This window comes from Ceratosolen solmsi, unplaced genomic scaffold (assembly GCF_000503995.2).
Source record: "Ceratosolen solmsi marchali unplaced genomic scaffold, CerSol_1.0 scaffold10, whole genome shotgun sequence".
Taxonomy (NCBI): Eukaryota; Metazoa; Arthropoda; class Insecta; order Hymenoptera; family Agaonidae; genus Ceratosolen; species Ceratosolen solmsi.
The window spans coordinates 5,466,293-5,491,726 of NW_011948412.1; the positions used below are offsets into that span (position 1 = coordinate 5,466,293).

Here is a 25,434-nt window from a genome sequence, read left to right on the forward strand (position 1 = left end):
AATTTCACGGTAGAATCTTGAAATAAACCATTTCCGGTTCTTGGACAATTTATTTCACTTTCACATTTACGGAGCTTACATTTCGAATTTTTAGCCGCTATAAAAAAGTTATTTATCTCTTTCTCATTCTCTTTGTCAGTCAAACTACATATCATTTACACGGAACACCTGTAAGTTTATACCTTATAGATTCGCTACACGTTTTTATTTAATTTATTTTATCTGTCATTAGTTTAATGGTGCCTAATAATTATAGTTTTTCTTTTTACTAATGTTTCAGTATTTTGCAGTGTTTGTTTTTCTGTCGATAATCGATTATCGAGTATGTCAGTTCTTAATATATTAGTAATATATAATTGTTATCTATTCTGTACGAACCATTTCTATTTCTTTCTTATGTATTTCTGATCTAGAACTTATTTCGTTTTTTATGCAAGTTTTTTTCTTGAATATTTTCTTTTCTCTCGTTTAAATAGCTCCAATTGAAGTAGTAGTAGTAGTAGTAGTAGTAGAATAGTAATAGCACGCGGTTTTCTTCCCTTATTTTTCTTTTATATTACATGTTTATTTAATAATAATTATTATTATTTGTTTGCAATCGACGTATTTGTCTGTTCACCGAATGATTTTCAAGGCGAATTAAGGATCGCGTAAAATCAAGGCATAAAAACTATCACCTCTTTTTTTTTTTTGTTTTTTTTTTTTTTTTTTTTTTTTTTTTTTTTTTTTTTTTTTTTTTTTTACAAAAGAAAATAGGTATTTTACTTTTCATCATATATTTTATCATTTGTTGGCTTTGTGTATGTTTACATATGTATAAGTGTTGTCATTACGCGTGCAATTGTTTACAGTTTCATTATTCCGTGTAGGATATATTTACATTATTTTCAAGTTCTATTATTCTATATGTATGAATGCACTGTATGCCAAAACTGAAGAAACAAGCAAATTCATAGTTTATCACCTCTTCCTCATTTTAATATTTTTTTTTATTTATAAGCATTAAATTACTGTTACGCTTTATAAAATTATTAATATCACTGCTGCATAAGAATCGAAATTTAAATATTAAAACGGGGCCATTGCTACATAAATAGGCAATATTTAAATATTATTTTAAAATATTTTCAAGGGACTTTTCTATCCGCGATAGTATTAAATAAAATGATTATGTCTCTAGTTTGTGTATCAAACTTATACCTTCAAAACTTCTAAATTAATTTATAAAGAAATAATTCTTCCGGAAGCACCTACTGTTTTGTGAAATTAAAACAAGCTGAAATCGATAATTACCCTAAATATCCGTTACATGTTTGATGAAAAAAATAAAAATCTTATTAGCTATTCAATTTGATAAATCTCTTACATTTTCATAGATTAATAATCATTTTTCCATTTTCTGACTAAAGATACTCTTTTTAATTTTCTGCATATTATATTGTATTTATATATTTATAAGTCGTCTAATTATGTAGTAATGTTTTGGTAATCATTGCAATTTTAATAGTAACAATAATAATTTATTATATTTATAGTATTTATAGTATTTATAGTTTCATCGTTTTTTTTTTTTTTTTTTTAATTTATTTTATAGTACATTGCATTCGTTCAACTTGTATAAAGACTGCGTACGTGTGCTTTATGTATTTGTTTCACCTAACTCGATTTTTCTTTGTATCTCTCTGTCGTTTTCGGAGCCCTAAAATCTCTCAACAAGTTAACATGATTTTTGGACTCGAAGTATCGTTATTTATTCATAACTCATTCGTCTTATATTATTTATTTTCATGTGAATATTTTTAAAATCCATGTAACGTTATACTCCGCCGTTACACATATGTAAGGACGGTCGTTCAGATTCTGATCTTACCTTATTTAATTTTGTTCACAATTGACATTTGTATATTATCTCCTATACTTAATTTCTTTAAAAATTAAAATTATAAGTAATATGGACAAGCATATTTCCAACTAACTCGTGTATCGAGGAAATGTGAAATACTGTTCATTATAATTGTACTGACAGTGTACTAGTTTATACGATTTGCTTGAATAAACAAACTATGTGATAATAAAGAATAATTATTTTTCATCTTATAACGTATATAATATGGAAGCATTCCAATAAATTATAATCCAATAATTTGGTTTTATTAAAAGATTAAGGAACAATATTTTACAAACTAAGAACGCATTTATTAAAGTAGTTCACATTTCTTTAACTTATCGTATATTGAAGACAATAAAGATATAAAATGGTGACATTTTATGGTAATAAAAATAATATTATCATATATCTAGTATAAGCAGCTTAATTTTTGTGCTAATATATAAAATATATTCCAAAGTTGTATGCGATAAAAAGAAACTTTACAAATATCAATTATAAACAATTCTGACGACCATAAACATACAATAGTATTTCTCACATCATCAATATCCTTTAATATTTCCATCATTTTCAGTATTATTGCACGATAAGCTATTTTATATACTGTTTTTCTTCCTTTCTGCACAGAGGTCGATTGTATATTTGAATGAAAATTAAAATCAAATGTACACCTTGTTAGTGACTAATCGAAAAGTTTGTTAAGAATTACCGCTCGATTATAGTTATGAATTTTTTTTCACCACAATGTCCATTCAATATATATATATATATATATATATATATATATATACATATACATATACATATATATATACATATACATATATATGAATTATATTTAGAAAATCGTGCTTTCAATAATTTCTCTTGCTAGATCTATATAATATCTAATAACAGATAACGTAACATTTCCACCTTAATCTTTCTATTATCATTAGCGCCAGCACACAACATATTTCCTTTCATAGGCCTCTACTTTCTTTTATATTTTCAAACATTATATTTTATCTCTAAATATTTTGCTCAAATAAAGAATGAAGTTTTTATATCTCTTGTCGTTTCTGCAATTTATAGAGGCTTGATTCTTCTCACACGCGTTATCTCGAAGAATGAATAAACGAAATAGAACGTCGAATCGCACACGATTCTAACACTTCTGCACTTTTTCATTTTGGCGATATTATTTTTTATAATGATATATAATGTCAAGCTTCGAATGTTCAGGCATTATATATTATATTGCAGTAGTAGTCCAACAGTACTAAAGTATCCTTCCTCCAATAATTGTTATCTGTCTTTTCTTATTGTTATTTTGCACTTGAAAGATACACTTTATAGAGGAGAATTCATGGAACTCCCGCGATGAAACGTTCATTAATTTTTCCTTTCTTTTTTTCTTCGCATCTTGATATTGTCCTTATGTTCTTATACGCTTTATGCCAGTGGGAGCTGCGAGTATTTAAAATGCACGCATTCAGCATTTTTTTCTCCAATATCTCTCCAATCATTCTTTCGTCCTTTTAAAGAGCTGCGTAAATATATTTTGTTTCTGTGTATATGCGAGCGAATGTAGTTTGTATGTGTGTGTGCGCGTGTGTGTACGTGCGCGCGTGTGTACGTGTGTACGTGCGCGTGCGTGTGCGTGTGCGTGCGTGTGTTTGTGTGTTTGTGTGTGTTTGTGTGTGTGTGTGTGTGTGTGTGTGTGTTTGTGTGCGCGCATATACACATATAAATGTCCACATACGTAAGCATATGCAAGTTTTTTTTTTTATATTACATATATCAACATATAAATGCATATGCGTAAATCCATTATTTTTTTATCACCATAATTATACTTATTGCGTGTTACGAAGGAAAATTATTCACAGCATCGATATAATAATTTCCTTACGTTCCTCCGAAGACTCTTTCTGTACATATTTGATGTTATCCTTCTCATATTATGCGTAAATGTGATCGCGCGCGAACGTAACTGGTTCTATGTTTGTGGTGTGCTCACTCGTAAGCATGTAAAAAAACGAATAAGGGGTCCCATGAATGACGTAGCTGCTAAGGGCTAACTTTAGTACCGCTGCGTGGGCTAGTAGTAGGAGTGTCGTCATTGATACGAGTCCTTGTGGAAGGTATCGCTTTTGTGGAATATTCGACGACCTTCGCGTGTCAGCTCCTGACTAGCAAAGTTGTTCTCGGACTTCGGCCTGGGTAATAAACAAGCCGGTAGCGATCTTAATTCCATGCTGTGGACCTGCAAATGTTTGAGATATTTTCCATAAAGTTTATATATTAAACACTGGAATAATTATTTGTATTTTCCTGCCTTTTGAGGCATAAACGTTTTTTCAACATTTCTGTTTTTTCAATATTCATCGCCGCTGAATATATTTTTTTTTAAGGCTAATTTTTTAAAGTAATTCGAACATACGTTGAAAAGTTAATAATTATTATATAATTTTTCCACGGTTTTATCATTTCTTAAAGGGTAAGCGGTAAAATAATTGAAATTTAATTTACATACTTATAATTTTAATTTCTTAGATATATTTATACATTTTGTAATATAAGTCAAATATTTGTAATTATTTGCTCCATGTATAATTTATTATATTATAATATTAATTTCAAATAATAAAAAGTTTCACGAAGAAATAGTGAATTAAAATACTGAAATTGCAATAATTTAAAGTAAAATGATTGTAATAAAAAATTGACAAATATATATTTTTATATTGAATAAGTAATTCGATTTTCATCTAAATTATATTGAAAATACAATATTGTTGTTATCCGGAGATATTCATTTAAACTACAGAAATTAAAATATTTCGAATTGAATAAATATTGAAATATATATTATATCATCTTACCGATCCAGATTCATCTCATATTTTTAGATTTAGTTTCACGAATTACAAATAAGACAATACAAATATACATTTAATATATTTGTATTCAATATTCTACATTATGAAATATTTATATTCTATCATACAATTAATGCATATTTAACATTAATATTTTAATCTTTCATTATTTTTATATAATTTTTTCTATGATAATGCAATATTGAAACTAAATTATAAATAAAAGTTTCATATTACCTCCTTACATTTCAATTACTTACATTATTTTCTATTTCGATGACATAATATGTTTCTTATGATTAATAACAACACCTCGACTACAGTAGTATTTGTTAGTTATTTATATATGCAACTTATATATATATATTTGATATATATTATAAATTAAATGTTTAAAAATTAAAGTTATTTTAGGATTAAACAATAGTAAAGTTAACAATAAAAACGGTTTTGAACCCATTACCAGTGCACTTTTTTTTTTAGTCAATTATAGTTTTTCTCTACAAACTAAAAAGCAACAAATTGACCAAAAAATAGGCCAACTTCTGATCAGTTTTTGTAGTGCAACTATTTAAAGGGGATTTCTTGAAGCTGAAAATTTATTTGACTCAGAAAAAAAAGATTTCATTTAATTCTAATTTAGAGGAATAACATGAAATCGAATGTACAGGCGTTAACCATTTGGTTTGTTTATATGTACTCTCTCTCTCTCTCTCTCTCTATATATATATATATATATATATATATATATATATGTATGTATATAATGTTTTAAAGTATTTTATTATTATTATTATTGTTATTATATAAATTTGTTAAATTTGTTTTGTAATTTATTTCGTTATAATTTTATGAAAAAAAAAAAAAAAAATAATAATAATAAATTGCAACATATATTTTTCTTCGTGCTATGATATATATTTTTTATATTGTCTCATGTATTTCTAATCTAATGATTAAATTGAATAAAATAGTAGTACCTTTATCACGCGTAATAACAATTGCATAAAAAGTTTTCAATCCTCTCATACGTTCGAATATTTAAATATTTCTAATATAATAACAATATTCATTAGAATATAAGATTTTCTGGAAATATCTATAATTACAATTTTCATTATTCATTTGAGAAAAAGTTGAATAATTTAATATATATATATATATATATATATATATATATATATATACATAATGATATTTTAATACATTAGGTTTAATAAACCGAGTAGGTTAAAAGATTATAAAATCCAATATTAATTTCATTGCTGAAGTATTGTTTGAACTTTAGTTAATATAAGATCTTTTGTCGATAAGTTTGAATAAGGAATAAGAAATTTGTTATAATTTAATTGGGTAATTTTCATTGGATTTTGTTAATAAAATTGTAGCCTGCATTGATTGGAGAGGCTTAATAGTTTCACGAACGCTAGAATTGCAAATTCTCGAAATGCCAAGGCTTCGGCCACCGAAAATAAAATCTGCAATAATAAATATCTATTCTTCCTTCGCATTTTTCATAGTTACCGATTCCTCACTGGCGCTGGCGTGCGCCGCTTGCTCCGCCAGGGCGTTCACGACGGCGTTTATCGTCTTGGACTCGCTGCCAAGATCCTCCTCACGGTGCGCTACCAAGTTCGGATTCTTACCGATCTTGTTCAGCCTGTAATATGCAAGATGTCGTTAAGCGTAGGGAATGTTGCATGGAACGTAACCATCGATTAATCAGGCTTGACCGTGAAACATTGAGCAGCTGAATTAACTTGATTTTCCTCTTCCTTCTTTCGTATGTGTTGCGCGCTTATTCTGAGCCATATTCGATATAATTGGACATCCTAGACTATTTGACTATTTAGGAGAGTTCGAGTGTGCATTGAATATAATACATTTGTTAGAAGTCGGTGCTTTGCTTTTATATCAGTACCATTAAAATTGTTATTTCGTTTAAAATCTGCGTAATTTGCAACCATACCCACGATTGTGCAAGTAACATTTAATGTACCATTTATACGTATAAATGAAATGAAATTGAAAAATAATAATGCCCATTTTGCATAATTAATAATTACGTTTATTTAACGAAATTATTAGTGACATCCGTATTAAAACGAAGACTATTAATATTAATTGCAATTTAGAAAATAATTTAAGAGCATGTTAAATGCTCCTGAGAAGTAACAATAATATTCTCAAATTTATTAGCAGTGTGCTTACGTTTAACAAATCTTACTAGTAAAATCTACAATACAATTAATTATACTTACCAAATATAGTAAAAACTAAAAGGTATTAATAAATAAATTACATTTTATAGATACGATTTTTAACCTGTAATAAATATATTTTATTTCCTGCTTGCTCGAACCATTATAATCCGTAGACGTTTAGTCTATTACGAATATTCTATAACAATTATGTCTTTAAAATTGATTTACGAAGTTAATTAATTTTAATTAAGAAAGAAAAAAAAAAGAGAAAAAAATTATCTTACTTTCATTTATTTTTCAAAAACACAAGAATCAAGTTTTTAATCAAAATACTTAATTGTGTGTAATGGGAGAAAAATATTTAAATTTTTTACTGCTGAGGTGCGATAAAAAATCAGGTTACACTAGGCTGCTAAAGGTTTCGATTAATGACGGAATAGTTGATAAATTAAAACGTAGATGTTCTGATTCGAGTGTGATTTGTTTGCATGAAAAGTTATCGTGTTAATTGATATAGCAACACACAGAATTATTTAGCAAAATAGCGACAACACTGTTTTAGCAAATAGCGAGCAAAACGCTCAAGCAGAAAAGGTGGATATTTTTCCTTTAAGTAAATTTTTAAATGCCAGTATATTTATACACATATAAATACATATCTAAATACATACATACATATATATATATATATATATATATATATATATATATATATGATTTAATTCATTACTTATTGATTTTTCCACCATTTTGCTCAACGTATGAATAATGCGACAACCTTTCTGCAAACCTGCCGATCTTTGCATATTGCATTCAACCCTTAATATGTTTTAAAATCACTTTCCATTAAATTGCAAAATTTGATTATTCAATTTAAATATACGTATTTGTTTGTTTTTCTCATTAGTCGAAATAAGTAAGGAATAGTATAAAATGAAAATTAATTACTAATTTAAATAATAAATTCTAAAGTAACTGTATTGGTATTAAGTACCGACATAATAACTCTTTAAGTTTATCCGATAAAAGGTATTGAGATTTCAAAATTTACAAAAGGATCTAAAATTTTGTAACTATTGTTTCGATTATATTAATATAACGTTTTCCACTTTCGTGAATTATCATTGAGCATTCCCTTTAATCGATGCAGAATATTATAAACAAGCTATATGTAATAATTAAGATTTATTTTATATATATTTATTATAAATGATATTATTGTACAAAAACTATAAAATAGAGATTATGATTTGAAATTTATATTTAATCTGGATTCTAGAATCAGTAAGTAAGGTACTCATTGCATTTATATTAATAAATGTATTAATAATATCTTACTTATACAATTTCATTTTACACAAAAATACAGCAGTCACTTGCGTTTTTTTTTCCTTGTAATAATAATCAATTGTTATACAAAGTTTAAGAGAAGTAGTGCCAAGTTAATTATTAGAAGTTTCATTAGTCCTAGCTCGGTATGCTTGGAAAAATATTAAATTACGGATATGTACAGTTGATGGTTACTTGATTTGTAAATTAATACCATAGTTTTTGTACAAAAAATAATAAGAAATGGTATCTCGATTACAAAACAATGTACAACGGGAAATGATGTACTCGAATGAGGGAAAGTAGTGAATGTCGATAAAACAGAATGCCCAGACGATAATCATCCAGAATGTAAACATCATTGGCAGTCACGTAAATTACCGTTAAATTTTTATTATGTCTCGTTGATATAAGAATCGTAAGCTCCAGAGTTGTCGATAATAGGCAGCGTAAATGATTAGCGATGACTTGATAAAAGTGTATAAAACGAAAAACATGATCGACAAGAGCTGCGAGTCAACTGGCCGATAATAATGTTCGACTATGTAGGTGCGTATATATATATATATATATATATATATATATATATATATATATATATATATATATATATACACACATATGTATGTGTGTATATATATACACGCATATGTATGTACGTATATTGTATGTATAGTATAATAATAATGGGGTGGAAGAGAGTAAGGGCAGCGATCGACATAGATAAATAGCACACCAACTCGATAGAACAAACCTAACCAAAGCTTATACCTCTCGGCGGCGACGCTCTCCATCGTGCGGCGCATCAACGGGTACTGGTCGAGCACCGCGTTGAAGTGATCCACCGAGAGGCTGAAGAGATTGCAGTAGGTCTCGGCCCGGACCGACGCGACTCGCCTCGCGTTCGTCAGCAGGCAAATCTCGCCAAAGTACGAGCCATCAGAGAGTGATGTCGCTACCTCGCCGTTAGCCATCACGATGTCGACGATGCCCTCCTGGATGAAGTACATCTTCGAGCCGATCGTGCCCTCCTTTATTATAATGTCACCTGCAGCCATCACCAGTGCCGCCCGTGCGTTTTAGCAACCGCCGTGTCATTTCCCTGGGGCTCATTATATTGCGCGCGCGCGTGTGTGTCCGCGTTATACAAGCCTAATGTCCTTTCGTACATTGGGAGGTTATTAAATGCGCTTGCTTCTGACAAATCTCACGCGCGTCTTTCAAACTTCATGTTTTTTTTTTCATATTATTCGCTTATTATCGTTTAGAAAATTACAGAACGGTATTATGATAATATTGCACTTTATTGGAATTAAAATCGCGAATTTGAACACAACAATGGATTATTGCTCGAACAATTTTATACATGAAATATAACGTATTATCTTATTTTATAAATAATGTTTGAATCTATTATAAATAACGACCATGGATTATGCATTATTGTTCCCTTAATTATAAAAATATTTATGAATTTAACAAATGCTTTAACATTATTTCATAATTAATTTATAATTTCACCACACTATCGTGTCAATATAGAGGACCGTTAACAAATTATTTATCATCATACATTGATATAATAATTGCATAATGGAATTGGGTTCGATTTTACCTGGTTGGAAGACTTCATATCTGAGTTTCGTAACGACATCCGAGACAAAGTTTGAATCCGCGTTCGCAAAGAACGGCACTGATGCAACTAGCGATCTGCAGTTGTAATTTATTACGTCCTAAAGGAGAGTAAAAATCTCATTAGCATTCGTCGAGTAATCCTTTAATTTAATATAAAAATAATCCAGAATACGTTGCGTGATATCATGTAAAATGATGATAGATGCGGTTGGCCACTGATTATATTTGGAAAAAATGAGTATAAGAATCAAAGTACAAATCCTCGAGGGATTGAAATTTGCTTAACTACGCTATGAGCACAGGACAGATTTTAATTATAAATAATACGACTGTTAATGTGTCGCATGTTTTGTTTAATAAATGGTAAAATATAAACTGAATATAAGAGGAGTTAATAATAATAAATAGTTTCATCATTACCTCTCTTAATTTTTCGGAAAGTTCGCCGAGAATGAGCTCCTCGTCGAAGAACTTTCCTTGATAACGGTGTTCAAAATACTCCGTTATCCTTTGTCGCATTTCCCTCGGTAGTTTACGATAGGCCATGTATTCTTCTACTTGTTTCACCTAATCCAGATTAATGTTATCAATTAATCCAACTCTCATTAAATCCAGCTCTCATTAAAGCCACCATTGGGATCGGAAGTACGAATGACAAATTTTAAACATATTAACCCATTTCCTTATAAACGGGACTTATTTATTAATAATATTTTATGCATACATATTTGCAAATGCACCATTTAAAGTGCTTTAAATACACGATCAAGATAATAAAGATAATAAGTATTTATAAATCATTCTTATTACAGATGAGGCTAAGGCTTCTCCTATGCCTATCATTTTCCATAAAAATAAATTACTGCGATTCGTTCGTTATATTGCTACAATATATTTTTTTTTTTTACTTGCGATACCTTATTATCGTAGACTAATATAGAGATGTATATTATATTAACGTAAATAGCATTAAAATGGCAATATATCGATCTTTTCGTAAGGAATAGGAGGGGAAAGATATGACGGCAAATAACTATTTTGAAATAAGCGTCATATTGTGTATCGATTGATCAATTCACCAACCCATAAATAATCGCTCTGCCGTTTAAAAATATTTTATACAAAATGGCTACCTTATTTACGGAGGAGATAAAATGGAATGCTCACCTTCTCGCGATATTGTCTTCTCGAGGAATCAAGAGACTGTATGAGATTCGTCGCGTGACCGAGGAAAAGGGCGTAACACGTAGCCCCGCTGATCATACTCAGCATAGTCAGCCACATGTCGGTTAATGATTGCGGTGGAAATCTCCCGTACCCTATGCACAGCATGTGTGACATGGCCTTGAACAGGGCCCACGAATATTGTTCCAGCCAAAATGAGTCCTGAAGTGTGGTTTAGTTATGAAAATATTACATATTTCTGTTGTATTCGAATCCGTTAAGTACTTATATTACGGAAGCTCCTGCAAGCTTTTCTACGAATTCAAACAGAGATATATTGAAAGAAAAATTGTCTCTGAATAGTGAACTTTGACTTATTCACGAATTCAAGTGTCCAAGGATTTGCATTATTCATAATGTTAACTAAATATTTCTTGGACTATTGTACAGATTACGTAATTGCACTTCATTATTAACAAAGCTCCACTTAATAATTTTCAAAGGCCAGTATAAAATTGTTAACTAAAGAGCATTGTCGAACGAGCAAAGAGTATAATTTTATAATAGACTTATACCCGCCATATTCGTATTTTTTGTGACCTTGGTATTATGCAGAACTCGGTTTCCGGTAACTCGGTAATAATGTCTTTTAATTTCCGCTCTCACATTGGGCCCAAATTTTAAAAGCAGAATACCGCACTATAATGGTACAAGACTACTATACTACAAAAGAAATACTGTAAAACTATATCATTAACTATTTTTCAATAAAAAAATATTTACTCTTGTTTAATTGATTTTCTATATTCTTTACATAAAAAACTACGTATGCATTGGTATTAAATTAGTAGACAGTAATTTAAAAGTCATATTATGATTGCATCAAATTTATATCGATATTTGCAGATTCATATAGATGATACAAATGAAAATTTATTTTACACTATGGATATGAGCTTATATAGCATGATTTTGAAAAGATTTATTTCAAATATATTTAGAAAGTTTAATCCAAGACATTAATACGCATCATTCGATTTAATTTAACAAACCAGCATTATCAGGCACTTTTTTTTATATATTTTATTTACAAATAAGAAATATATATATATATATATATATATATATATATATGTCTTATAATGCCAGTTTGTTAAATTAAATCGAATGATGCGTATTAATGTCTTGGATTGAAAATTCTAAATAATTTTAGTACTGCATACATAGGCGTTCGAAGGATTTTTTAATATTTCAACGTAATTGTCGACAGTTATAATGAAGTAAAAAGATTCGCACTATCCCATTAAAAATCTATTCTATAATAATTTTTTTTAATTATAAAATGTAAAAATTTAATAAATTTGTATTTTATAACCAATCTTATCCAAATAATAAAGTCAAATATTGTTTGTATTTACTTTTAAATAATTTGAAATAATTTACAGGGAACACAGCAATATACAAAAACATGCACGGCGATTGAATCGAAATCACTTAGTTAGTAACAAGTCGTGTCCCAATATTTTATTTCATATATAAATTCAATTTATTGTTTTTCAATCGCGTAAAGTTCACATACGCGAAGCTTAAAAAATCAATTAACTTACTTGTAACTCATTAATTGCGACCCACGAATTGCTTGGGAAGCCTTGAAGCATGGGCACGAGGAATTGCAGGCAGCCGCTCCAGTGTCCGATAAGGAGCATCATGCAGATAAGGTTAAAGATCCGCATAAACACCGACGCCATGTTCAGGAACTGCCAACAACAATGTCATCGGTTTTAGTATATTTTCAATAAACCGCAGACAACCCTTGAGTCCCACCCATCAAGAAGAACACAATTCTTCCCGCTTTTACCTTGCAGAGAAATAAGAAAATAAATAAGAAAAATGAGTCGAAAAAAGATAGAAGAAAAAACTATAATTACACCATATCCCTCAAACCTTGACTATCTTTTGTCTCATTCATTTAATACGCTCGTTTGCTTCTGACACACAACCAGTCGTTTAAAAGGCAACCGAAAGCGCCGTTGCGTAGTGTACAGCAAATAAGCAAATTGTGTACTGCACGTATATAAACAAAAAATTAAAAACACACATACAAACATACACACGCACAAACGCACGCGCATTCACTCGCTCGCTCGCGCACGCACAAACACAACACACACGTGTGCGTACACATATATATATATATATATATATATACATATATATATATATATATATATATGTATATACACACACATGCCTTAAATGACACTCCTCAACTACGCTTTGCCTTCGTTGCACTGTGATGGTATCGAGTTAAAAAATAGTCTTTAGCATATTTAGTTATTTGCTAATTTCAAATAAATCATAAGTAAAAGTGCAAGGTCCATAAGGAAGTAAATAAATAAATAAATAAAGCAAATAAAATTCAAAACAAATTATTAATAATGTCTAATAAAAGTACAGAACATGATGAAAAAAAAAAGAAAAAGAAAAGGCGTTAAAAATGAAAGTTTAACGTTACGAGAGCATCGTTGAAACTACATTGATCGAATCATTTGTTTATTCTATTAAAGTACATAAAATATTATTTAAACAATATTTCATTCATGCATTCCATCTCGTTAACGATGCTCTCGACAGAACCATTGTCTTGTACACAGTTTTATACGTGCCGATGTCACAGCAACCTTTTTCTAATGTATTGAAGAGTCCGGTTATTGAAAACATGCCACACCAGAAAAATACGTATGTGATGATTTATACAAACAAATAAAAAGAAAAAAAAACAGAAAAAATTATTTACAAATAGGCAAAACTTAATAAAATAAGGAAGGCAAGGATAAAATATGTAGTGTTAGAAACAAAAGATATAAATAAAAACCAACGATTAAATACAACGTTGCTACAATGCTTCATAAAAAAAAAAAAAAAATTAAATAGCAACAAATAATTTTATTTGCAAAATAATTAGTAATGATAATATTCATTTGAAATCATCTCGACCAATCATTTATTCTTACATAGAAATGAAGTCGAATTTATAAAAAATAATTTCCAATCTCGGAGTTCTTCCCTTCGTGCAACAATTTTATGATACCAAAAGATTTCACTTTTGCTGTTTATGACAACTATGCGTTATTTTATTGCAGACATGTGCTCTACATAATCTTGCAAATCTCTGCTAATACTTATGATATAAAACTACATTTAATATTAAGGTATACACACACACACACACACACACACATATATATATATATATATATATATATATATCCGTATTCACGTGGGACAGATAATAACATTTAGTCATCTGTCCAGCATGATTCCCGTAGCAGTTATTCTGTCTTTATTAGAGGGACAAACCTGCTTGAGCTACGATCTATTTTATTTTAATTTAAAGCTTTGGTTATTGTATTTATAATCAGCTTTACATGCATCTATTACCGAAATTTTAATCTTTAATCCCGATTTATCCCTACGATCTATGAATATTTTAATTGAAATACTAGAGGAAATTTAAAATAAATTTATTAGATATTTAAAAAGATATAAGTTACGTTGCACAATTTAATAAGAAGTAATGAAACATTATTAAAATAAGAAAATCATTTAAATAGATATAATGTTTTATTAATACAACTATTATGATACAGAAATTTCTTTTACTTATTTAAATAATTTTCATAATCGAACAAAAGGTAATTTAAAGTTTTCAAATTCTTATTTCCAATATTTACCGACAGGATTTGCGAAAACATATTACACCATAATCTATATGATTTCATTTTTGTTAAATAAAAGACCTCATAAACGATAATTTAATTATAACGTAGTCAACTCAAACTGCATATAATCCAAAAATATAAGTGTAAATATGATCGTAATTATGCTCATAGGGTATTTAATATAAGCAGGTCTATCACTCACAATTATCGTAGTATTCGTGAATAGAGGAAATAATGATGCTCGCTAAATGGTAATTTGCTACTCGCAATTATGAATTGTGATAATCCGTTTAATCACTGATAATTATTTTCCCTATTATTTTCATTATAGTTAAAGGAAAGCACTAAAACAGTCAAATGCACGATCTTGAGAAAACTATATGACTTACAAATAATATAATAATACATTACCTCGTGTCTAGGATTTACAAATAAACTAAGAGATTATTGATTATTTGACTAATCAACTGTACATAATAATGAAGTCAAACAGCAAAGAGAAACAAGAAAGTTGATAAGTTTTTGGAATTGAAATACATTAATAACAATTTATTTATTAGAATTTCTTATTATTTCAAACAATTTCAAACAATTCAATAAATTTATTATAGCTAGTTTGCAAAGCCTTCAAACTCTTATCAATTGTCAAATAGTTCATACAAAGTAACTAAAATCGAAAAAGCATAAACGTAGGTGACATATCTTGTAAAGTAATTGTAAAATTATATTCTTTATTAACGCAAAATGTATGATAAAATGTGGCTTTCACTTATTATTAACATATTAATTTCATTATATAGATACCGTAATGATCTCGAATACAAATTATCTACAAGTAATCCTTTCAAAAATTCTATAATTGTAAGAATATAATTGACTGACAACATACACTTTTTATTAATATGAAATAATCAAAGGATAATCTTGTATTAATCTTCTTATTAATGTAATTCTCTGAATGATTATTTTTCACAGTGACTTTGTACGAAAATCAATTGCTGGACTCATGCGTGAATATTAAAATGCATGTAATGGGATGACGACTTTCTAAATATATAGCTCTTAAACGATGATACTCTCTCTAATTTGGAGACCGTTATATGAATGAAATGAAAAAAAAATATAATAAGGATGAAAAAGAACCGCCAACGGCATTCATCGATAGCATTCAATTGGAGAACGAAAAATGATATTAGAGATATTACAATTAAATTTAATATCGAAAGTAGTGTTTAGTAAAATAGGCAACGAGGAAGAACAAATATATTGATGCGACGAAGATAACTGTCCAACAAAAAGACAAACGATAAATATATGAAATAAAAAAAGATGCAATACGTAGTTGTGCTTATCTGTAACACAACATTACATACTGCATGACCTCTCACACACACACACACACACACACACACACACACTCCCCCTCTCTCTCTCTCTCTCTCTCTCTCTCTCTCTCTTCCTCTCTCTTCCTCTTTTTTTCTTCCTCTATATATATGTATATATATATATATATATATATATATATATATATATATATATACGCACAGACACACACACACGTATACGCGCGTACGTGCGTATGAGCGTGTAGACGTGTGTGCGTTCATATATATTATTTTATATGTTATATATGCATAAGCATGTATATGCTATTTTATATATATATATATATATATGTATATATATATATATACATGTACGCATATACAATAATAACACATAGAAAGAATGGACCAATGGAAAAAACAACGGCAGGTCGCAGTTTCTTGCAAACAAGATCAACAATACAATAAATACGAAAGCATTAAAGCGAGAAGTTTAGAGCAATAAAGCAGGAGGATTAATACTAAAAATATTCTTCTTTTTGTTATGAGTGAAAGTTAACACTTATTTAAGCAGCAATAAGCCGAATATTCAAAGCAATACATAAAAATTGCAGAAGTATGATTAAGCATTATCTTTATAGACACACATTTATAAAAAAAAAGAAAAAAAGCTAGTTAATTTATTTAGCTAAATCGAGCTAGTTATATAGCATACCATTGCCACTCTTAACATGTATATTAATATTTAATTAAACAAGCATCGTGCACTCCTTGATATACCATTATTTTAACGTACGTATGATATAAATGTATCTGTGTGGCTAATGAACAAACCGGAAATGCAGCGGTGGCCTTTTTACTTCCTTTCGCGTGACACGTAATTGCTATTTTGCTACCAACTGATTCTTCGGGTGCATATTATTTATTCCAATTAAAATTAAAATTAGCCGACAGAGAGAAAAACCTAGCTTAAATGCTGTTTCTAATATCCTATGCGTACTGTGAAATCGGCATTATTTACCATTACCATTAACAAATAATTTATACATATGCACATTGAGTTATCACACGTAGTTAGTAATACTTGTCCTCTGATCTCGAAATACGTTTCTTAAACTTTTAAAACAGGAGAAGGAAGCAATACACGCTCAGGCTATGTCGGTATACGGCTCGGACATTCTTTTATTATCTTGGTATTGGTGTACGGTTTTGTTTGTGAAAGTGCATCTTACGCGATTACAAAGCGATAAAAAGGGGACGCTTAATTACGTGCGCAATACGCTCATGAATTCGGAAATATTTGTTTAATAGAAGTTAGATCATTTGATAAGCAATGAAATAACAAGAAAACAAAGGAAAAAGCGAAAGACAAAGTTTTTTATGGAATACAACAACTTAAGTTTGTAGAAAAATAATTATTTTGATCAAGGATGATTTATGCGAAAATTATATTAAAAATAAATAAATAATTGTATTGAATTAGATATTTTCTTAGTGAAATCATTAAAAATATTTTTGTGAATATAACAAATTATTAAGTAATTTATTACTTTTACCTTCGTGGATTTAAAATTTCTTCATTAATTAATCATTTCTTACAATAATATGCACGTAAAACAATTATATAGGCGATTTTACCGATATTCTATTTTTTTTTATATTTTTTTTTTTTTTAAGTAGAAACAAATTTATTAAGGATTTTTTTTTATATGTGCAAAATTTATAATAGATGATTATATGAATAGAACCAAAAATTTATATTTATTTCGGAAAACTTTATCTTAAGCTATATACGTATTTATAAAAAAAAATGCTAAAATTATATAAATTTTATAAGATAAACTCTCTTTTGTTTGGATACTTGAATTGTTTTAGATTTTATAATTAGATTTATAATTTTATAACTTCTATTTAACGTTTTCTCATCTATTTGACGATATATGACATACGGACTCAGTCTAGCGATTAAAGAGCTATAAAAAACGCTTATAAATTGCTTTGCATTTATTAATAAGGCAAATTTAGTTTTATTTAAAATCTCTGAAACTCATTGTTTTCATTCATTGTTTTGGTGCAGTTAATTTTTCAATGTATTTAACATTGAAAACTTCATTTTCAAAAGATAATTTTCAGCTTTGCTTATTTTCTATGCTCAAATGATAATAAATTACAATGTTTGTTAAATTAAGTTTAATATATAATATCAATCAAAAACTTAATCTTCTAATACATTCAATGTATCTAAAAATAAACCATTTTAAATGAATGATTAACAATCATATAATTGTATTTTTAGTTAAATATGATTTATAATTCTATCCGATCAATTTTAAGGTATTAAAAATGGGGTAAATTTATAAAATGCGGTATGTTTTAATTTACAAAAATTTAATTATTAAATTTTAAAAAATCTCAAAAATGATGACACATGGGTTTCTAAAACATAAGTATTTAATGTTTAATAAATATGAAAAATCATATAAATCTTATAATTTCTTTAATGCGAATTTAAAAATGCGATCATGAACATCTAATATTTGTTCAAAATTGATTTTATAATATTACATATCAAAAGGTATATATATTTATTATATATATTTATTATATAAAATTATTATATAACATTATTATATATTTTTATTATATAAAATTATTATATATATTTATTATATAACATTATACATAAAATACTTATAAATATTGTTAATACTAGGCTGAAGTATGATTTGTATTAATTTTGAGAGATGATATAAATAATTTAAATTAAGTGATCACTGTAAATCAAGTATTCTTTACAAGGAAGGATATTAGTTAATGATTATTGCAAATAATAATATTAATATCGCATCTTCTTATTAGTGTAATTTATAATAATTTAAATATATATTTTAATTTTATTTTTTCAATGATATCATACTACATAAATATACATGAAATTTCACGTAAACTAAAGATTTACTCCAATTTATTTTTATAAAACTACATGATGATGACGGTATAAAATATATATGATAAAAGTTGTTCGCAATTAGAAACTTTACGTTATTTTATATAAAAAAAAAAAACTTATGGAATAGTTGTTCTTGCCACTTCTCATTAGAATAAGTAAACTCTTTTAATCGCTAGACGACTGCCAATTGCCAATGGCATGGAACTTACTACGTAAACAATGTTTATAAGCGTAGCTTATATGCTGCAGTTACATATGCATACGCGCGCGCACGCACGCACGCACGCACGCACGCACACACACACACACACACATATACACATATACACACACGCGCGCGCGCGTATATTTTTATTTTATTATATATATATATATATATTAATTTTTATTATATTAATTTATATTACATATAAATTATATTAATTTATATTACATATAAATTATATTAATTTATATTACACATAAATTATAATATAAAATTAATTATTTATAAAAAAAAATAATTAAAGCAAATGTTTTTAATATAAAACAAAAAAAAAAGAAAAAAAGAAAGAAAAAAAAACCAACGAGCCAATCAGCGTGCAGCTGCTCCTCCCTCCACTGCTTTCCACATTACAGCCGCGACACGTTAATGCTTCGAAACGCGATGGAGGCTCTCCCTATTCAAGATATCGTAATTGTCCATGAATTCACCCTAATATACTATAAAATCTATCGCTATTCGTATGACCTGCTTTTCTACTACGTACCCGAACGAAATTACGGAGCTGTGCAATTCCTGAGTCTATGTATGAGATATTTTGCAGTGACGAAATCGCGAATATAATGATAATTATAATCGATAAAGTACGTTCACAAAAGACGCTATGAGCGGCCTTGATATCCACTTGATTCCATTCCTTCTGCGTGCCTAATTAAGTTGACGCGCTACGATGATATTGATGAAGTTGATGGCAGTTCTTCCATTCTAGAGAGCCTCTATCGGGTTATCGAAGAATCGTTGGGTTTGGGAATAAAACGAGAAGCCGCGAAGGAATTGTCTTTTTACATTTAATTGGAAAACGAGGCGACGATCGGCGGGAGTGCGTGGATTAAGAGCGTTGATCGCGTTTTCGTTTTAAGGGTGGGTTACCTTAAAAATAAGGTCGCTTTTGCTGAAACCAGACTTCTTTTTATTCATATTGTCAGAGCTTAGGCGCCCTCTCCGCTCAGTGCGTTTTTTTTGTAGGTTCTGCAATATCTAGAAACAAAAGAAAGCCGGGACATAGCAAGACATAGTAAAGAAGAGGGGAGAAGGGTTACAGAAAATTTTGATTTTAAAAAAACTCTCTTTTGCAAGTTTTTCTTTTTTTTTTTTTTTTTTTTTTTTTTTTTTTTTTTTTTTTTTTTTTTTTTAAGAAGGGGGTATTTAAAAAAAAAAAAAAAAAAAAAAAAATAAGAGTGTTATATATCATTTATAAGTAGAGGAAAAGAAAAATTAGAAAGGAAATTCGTCAGTTCATTCTTTAGTTCGTTAGTATGCTATAGCTGAAAAAAAAAAGAAGGTCCGAAGAAAGTAAGAGCATCAAGAAGTGCAAATGCGAAATATGAAGTTACACAAGGCTGGCCCTTCGCATTTTTCTTTTTCAATTTATAAATTGTTTTTATAAATAAAGCGTTATTTTTGGCTTATAATTTCATTAGTGTCACTCTTTACTTAGTAAGTTATTCATTTATTATTCATACTTGCGCTTGCGTTGGCTACAATTTTTTATTCATGTCTCTTTGGTGTGTATAAAACCGGTGTGAGACGAAAAAAAAATATTTTGGCAAAATCACATGTATAATAGCACCGATATTTATTTTCATGATTGACCTTATAGTTAAATTTTATAACGAGGGCAATTGCAAAATATAAGTAATGATCGACAGCATTAATACTTCAATTATATGATTTAGAACTTGTTGACATTTTCAATTTGAAAACATTCTCAATATAATAAATGTATTGTCAATCAAATGAGCCGTACAAGTTGACCAGTGACAAAATGAAACAAAATAAAAAACTTTCTTATCGTAACTACGTATTATCCTCTTAATATAAATATCGATAAACATAATATAATATGTCAATGAAACGAGATTATGGAATAGCATATTTTATTAGACAACTATATAATTTGTGCTTGTTGTAATCTTATTTTTACGTATGCAAATAATAATATACTTGTAATTTTATAGTTTGCACATTCAAATTATGAAATGTAATTAACGTATTATAAATGTACATTGAACGTTTATTTTTATAATTTTAATATTTTCTTTTACTAACTATAATGTGATGAAAAAATATTTTCATATATTTTTGCAATGATTTTCTAATATCTACATTCAATTTAATTATTGAATACCCCAAATATTATTTGATGAATTCATGAAAAGTACAATTATTTTAAAATTTTATAATGTTTTCTCATTTCTAATATTATTACAATACACATAATTTATGTAACTATCAAATGATAAAGTACTTGTTGATTTTTAATCTAAAATAACGTAAAATTCTTTTAAGAATTTCTTTAAAAACGAATAAAATTTTATTTTCACATAAAATTTTTTATTTAAATGCATTCGTACGTATTGATGTTTACGTATTTCACTTTGGCTATGCTGCAAGTGCACACAATAACCATTTATATAACCATCATTATTATATAAACATAAAAAAAATTAAAAATTAAATTAATGCAGATAAAAAACATAAATATCAGTACTTATTGATAAAAAACGATTGATGTAGCATACTGAAATATAATTTAAAGGTAATGAAATTATTAGAATATCAAAACTAATTAATCGAACGTGCAAAGAATATTTGTCAATAAAATGATTTTCTTTTACATCTATTTTTTTTCTGGCAAAATATAATTTTTATGATTTTTATGATTAATTTGACAGTTCCATATTGCATAATATTTAATTGTCGGTATAATCTCATTAATATGCACGGGGTTGAAATTATAAATTTTGAATTAAACAATAATAAGTCAGTTTTATTTAAGGTAAACACTATTACGAAAAGATTACAACTAACTTTCCAAATTTGGCCTAGTAGCCTGATAAGGATGAGCTCAATTTTTCTAATATCATCGCTGATTGTAGATTAGAATAAATATATTACCATTCGAATTAAAAATAGTCTTAGCAATAAAACAAAAGTTAGTTATGAATATAAATCTTATTATTTAATATTTAGTTATATGGCGTGTTAATAAAACAGAATATTTCAGAATATATTACGGTTCTACAATCTTAAATAAATTATAAGTATAATAAAAGAATAAAGAAGCAATTGAAAACAAATTTGCATATGAAATAATTTATAAGGATCTATATATATGTGAAGATATAATAAATAAATATGAAATGTGCAGATTGTGAATTTCATCTATTTTAAATTTACAAAAATGACAAAAAGCACTAAATGTACTCAATTCTTTTTGAATTATAAGACATTTATGAGATCGTTGATGAGAAAAGCGTCTCTATAAATTAAAATAAATTTATCGCTAAGAGAAGAAGAATGAAAAGAATAAAATGTTAAGTATAGTCTTGGTCAACTTGCACATAATCATTAGCCTATTGTACTTGTATTCATAATACGTAAAAATGTAATTGTATACATTAATTATTAATTAATTATAAATTAGGCATAATAAAGTAATATAATTCTGATAGTTATTGTTACATCTGTTTTATGAAGTAATTTTTTTTATTAAAATATATCACATTGTTACTTTTACAGATTATATTTTTAATGTGATCATATCAAAATATTCAAATAATTCTGAGAAGGGATAACGCGTAGGAAAAAAAATAAAATATATATATATATGTATATATCCATTATCTTTCTTAATATTTTACAATTATGCTATAAGTACATATCGACAATGATTATACATTAAAAAAAGGATATATTTTTAGCATGCAAGGTTTGGTAATACAAATATTTGTTCAAAACGGAAACATAAGTACAATATAACCGTTATATAATTTACGCACCTGTTTTATTCCTCAGATATATGATTATAGATAAATAAATAAATAAATAAATAAATAATTAACAACATTTATTGGACTTAAAAGAACATTTGTATAATTTGAACATTTTTACGACCACAAACAATGGTATCAACGGTCTAAGCGTTCAAAATACTAAGAATCACTGAACCAACAATATGACGACTAATATTCAACAGTTGAAACTATAAAATCTTATTCAGATATCCTTGTTACAAAATCTGATGCAAATATTTATTATAAATAAAAATTACAAAAAGTAGCAAAATGTGTCAAATCATAGAACATCAAATCCCATAGATTTAATTGATGAAGACTTTTTTTTACTTATTATCGATAAATAAATTTATAAAAATATAGAATCAAAAACAAAAATTATTCCTTAAATTAATTTTTATTTAATAAATAATAATCTCCAAATTTCTTATACACAATATGGAAAATATATTATGTATATTAAAAATATGTTCCTCAATAATAGTTTAATATTTATTTACAAAAAAAAAAAAACCAATACATTGATATTACTATTTTATCGTTAATTAATCGAAAAAATATAGATAAATTTCATGTTTATCCACGAGATTTGACGCAACAGATTCTTAACTCGAAAGGAAAAACAATAAAATATATACGTGCAAAGACTAATATAAATATTTATACATCTCACACGCAAACAGACATTTTTTCAATTATAATATGTTAACTTATGTCTGTTAATTTAATTACAATTTCATTATAAAATTATTTATTATTCATTTTTAATTTTTATTACAAATTTGTTGTATTTATTGCATTTTATTTCGTATAATTGATACTTATGAATTGGATCTACCAATATAATTAAATATTTAATAATTCATTATCTAGGTTTTATCACTTCAATAATATTCAGTTTTTTTTTGGTATAGATTATTTCATGGCATTTTTGTTGTACTTTCTAAAACGTGATATTTTATATAATCGAATGATCAAAGAAAGAATGCTCACAAATTTGCAAATGTTTGAATTTTAATGGACAAAAATTAAACATTAAGAGAATGTTATTGTATAGAAACATGTGTAGCAAAATTTCAAATATATTAATTCAAAATTCCAATTAATTATTATGGCTATCAATTTTTTATCTTATTTTTATTAATATTCATTGGTTTTACATATTATACATTGCTATTAGTTAACAGAATGCCTATTATCACATCAAAATATTATATTTTTTGTCGATTTTGCATTTTATTCAACATTTACGTAAATATAAATTAATTTTTTAGTAAGTCTTTTTAATAAGTTTCTAACGGCAGATTACAGTATTTTCCCGTTAAAAAACAAAATTTCTATTACGTCATTAATTTCATTCCACAAATTCTATTTTGAGAGGAAAGTAGAGGAATTAATTATAAAAATTTTCCGAAGAAATATGTTATTATTGTCAATATAAGGAGTTCGAAGGATTCGATGAAAGCTGACTAAAAAAAAAATCATGAGATACTGCTTATTTGGAATATGATTACATCGCACGATTAATGTATATATTACTGTTATAATTACTACCGAATATCTAAATGAATAATTAATGTTATGTAATATTGATATCATGTACATTCTTAACATTTTATGAGTATTTCGATACTTGTGTAATAAATATTAATGTGTTTTGAAATATCAATTTGCACGTAATATTTATTGGTATGTATGATTGTTAAATGAAATAGAACATAAAAATAGATTACATTTTTAAGTAACTATGTGACATTAAAAATTTATATACAATAAATTATTTTTCAATCTAAATATTCATTATTTTTTTATCGACAATAATATTCGAAATATTAATAAGAAAAGGATCATGTATTATGCATTTTTTATAAATTATAAAATGTCGAGATGTTAAATTGAAATTATCGGAAATAAATAAATAGCCCTAAATTTTAATATAAAATTTGTATTAAATAAATAGAATTCTTCATTTAAGTATTAAAGTACGTTATTCATTTTTTTTTCTTGAATATTTTTAAATTGTCGATTAAAACTTTTGTATAGGCTCATAAAAATCTAATATATATATATATATATATATATATATATATATATATATATATATATAACAATATATGTATATAACAATAGAGGTTAAAATAATGTTTAATTTTTTTCGAAAGTTGAATAGCGAAAAATTGTTGATTATCGATTTCACGAATCAACATATAATATATCTATCGAGCACGTGACCTCAGCACAAAGGTACAAGAAATTCTCGCACACTAATTTATGCAAAATCGCCAGAGCGA

The 25,434-nt window shown here is 27.2% G+C and overlaps 1 protein-coding gene across 6 annotated transcripts in view; it reads right to left on the reverse strand.

Moving 5' to 3' along the window:
• Window positions 1-3,716: 3,716 nt before the first annotated feature.
• LOC105368208 (hyperpolarization activated cyclic nucleotide gated potassium channel Ih) overlaps window positions 3,717-25,434 on the reverse strand; it is an 89,328-nt gene continuing 67,610 nt past the window's right edge. For 2 of the 6 annotated variants that reach the window (XM_011507201.1, XM_011507184.1), the window contains 8 exons: window positions 20,217-20,324; window positions 12,695-12,844; window positions 11,091-11,309; window positions 10,344-10,490; window positions 9,904-10,021; window positions 9,060-9,336; window positions 6,280-6,415; window positions 3,717-4,139 (listed from right to left, as the gene is read on the reverse strand). In XM_011507201.1, coding sequence (XP_011505503.1) covers window positions 3,993-4,139; window positions 6,280-6,415; window positions 9,060-9,336; window positions 9,904-10,021; window positions 10,344-10,490; window positions 11,091-11,309; window positions 12,695-12,844; window positions 20,217-20,324 — 1,302 coding nt within the window. In that variant the 3' untranslated portion in view covers window positions 3,717-3,992. Of the gene's footprint in view, window positions 4,140-6,279; window positions 6,416-9,047; window positions 9,337-9,903; window positions 10,022-10,343; window positions 10,491-11,090; window positions 11,310-12,694; window positions 12,845-20,216; window positions 20,325-25,434 lie in introns of all 6 variants that reach the window. The other 4 variants (XM_011507193.1, XM_011507177.1, XM_011507218.1 and 1 more) reach the window with 3 other exon arrangements.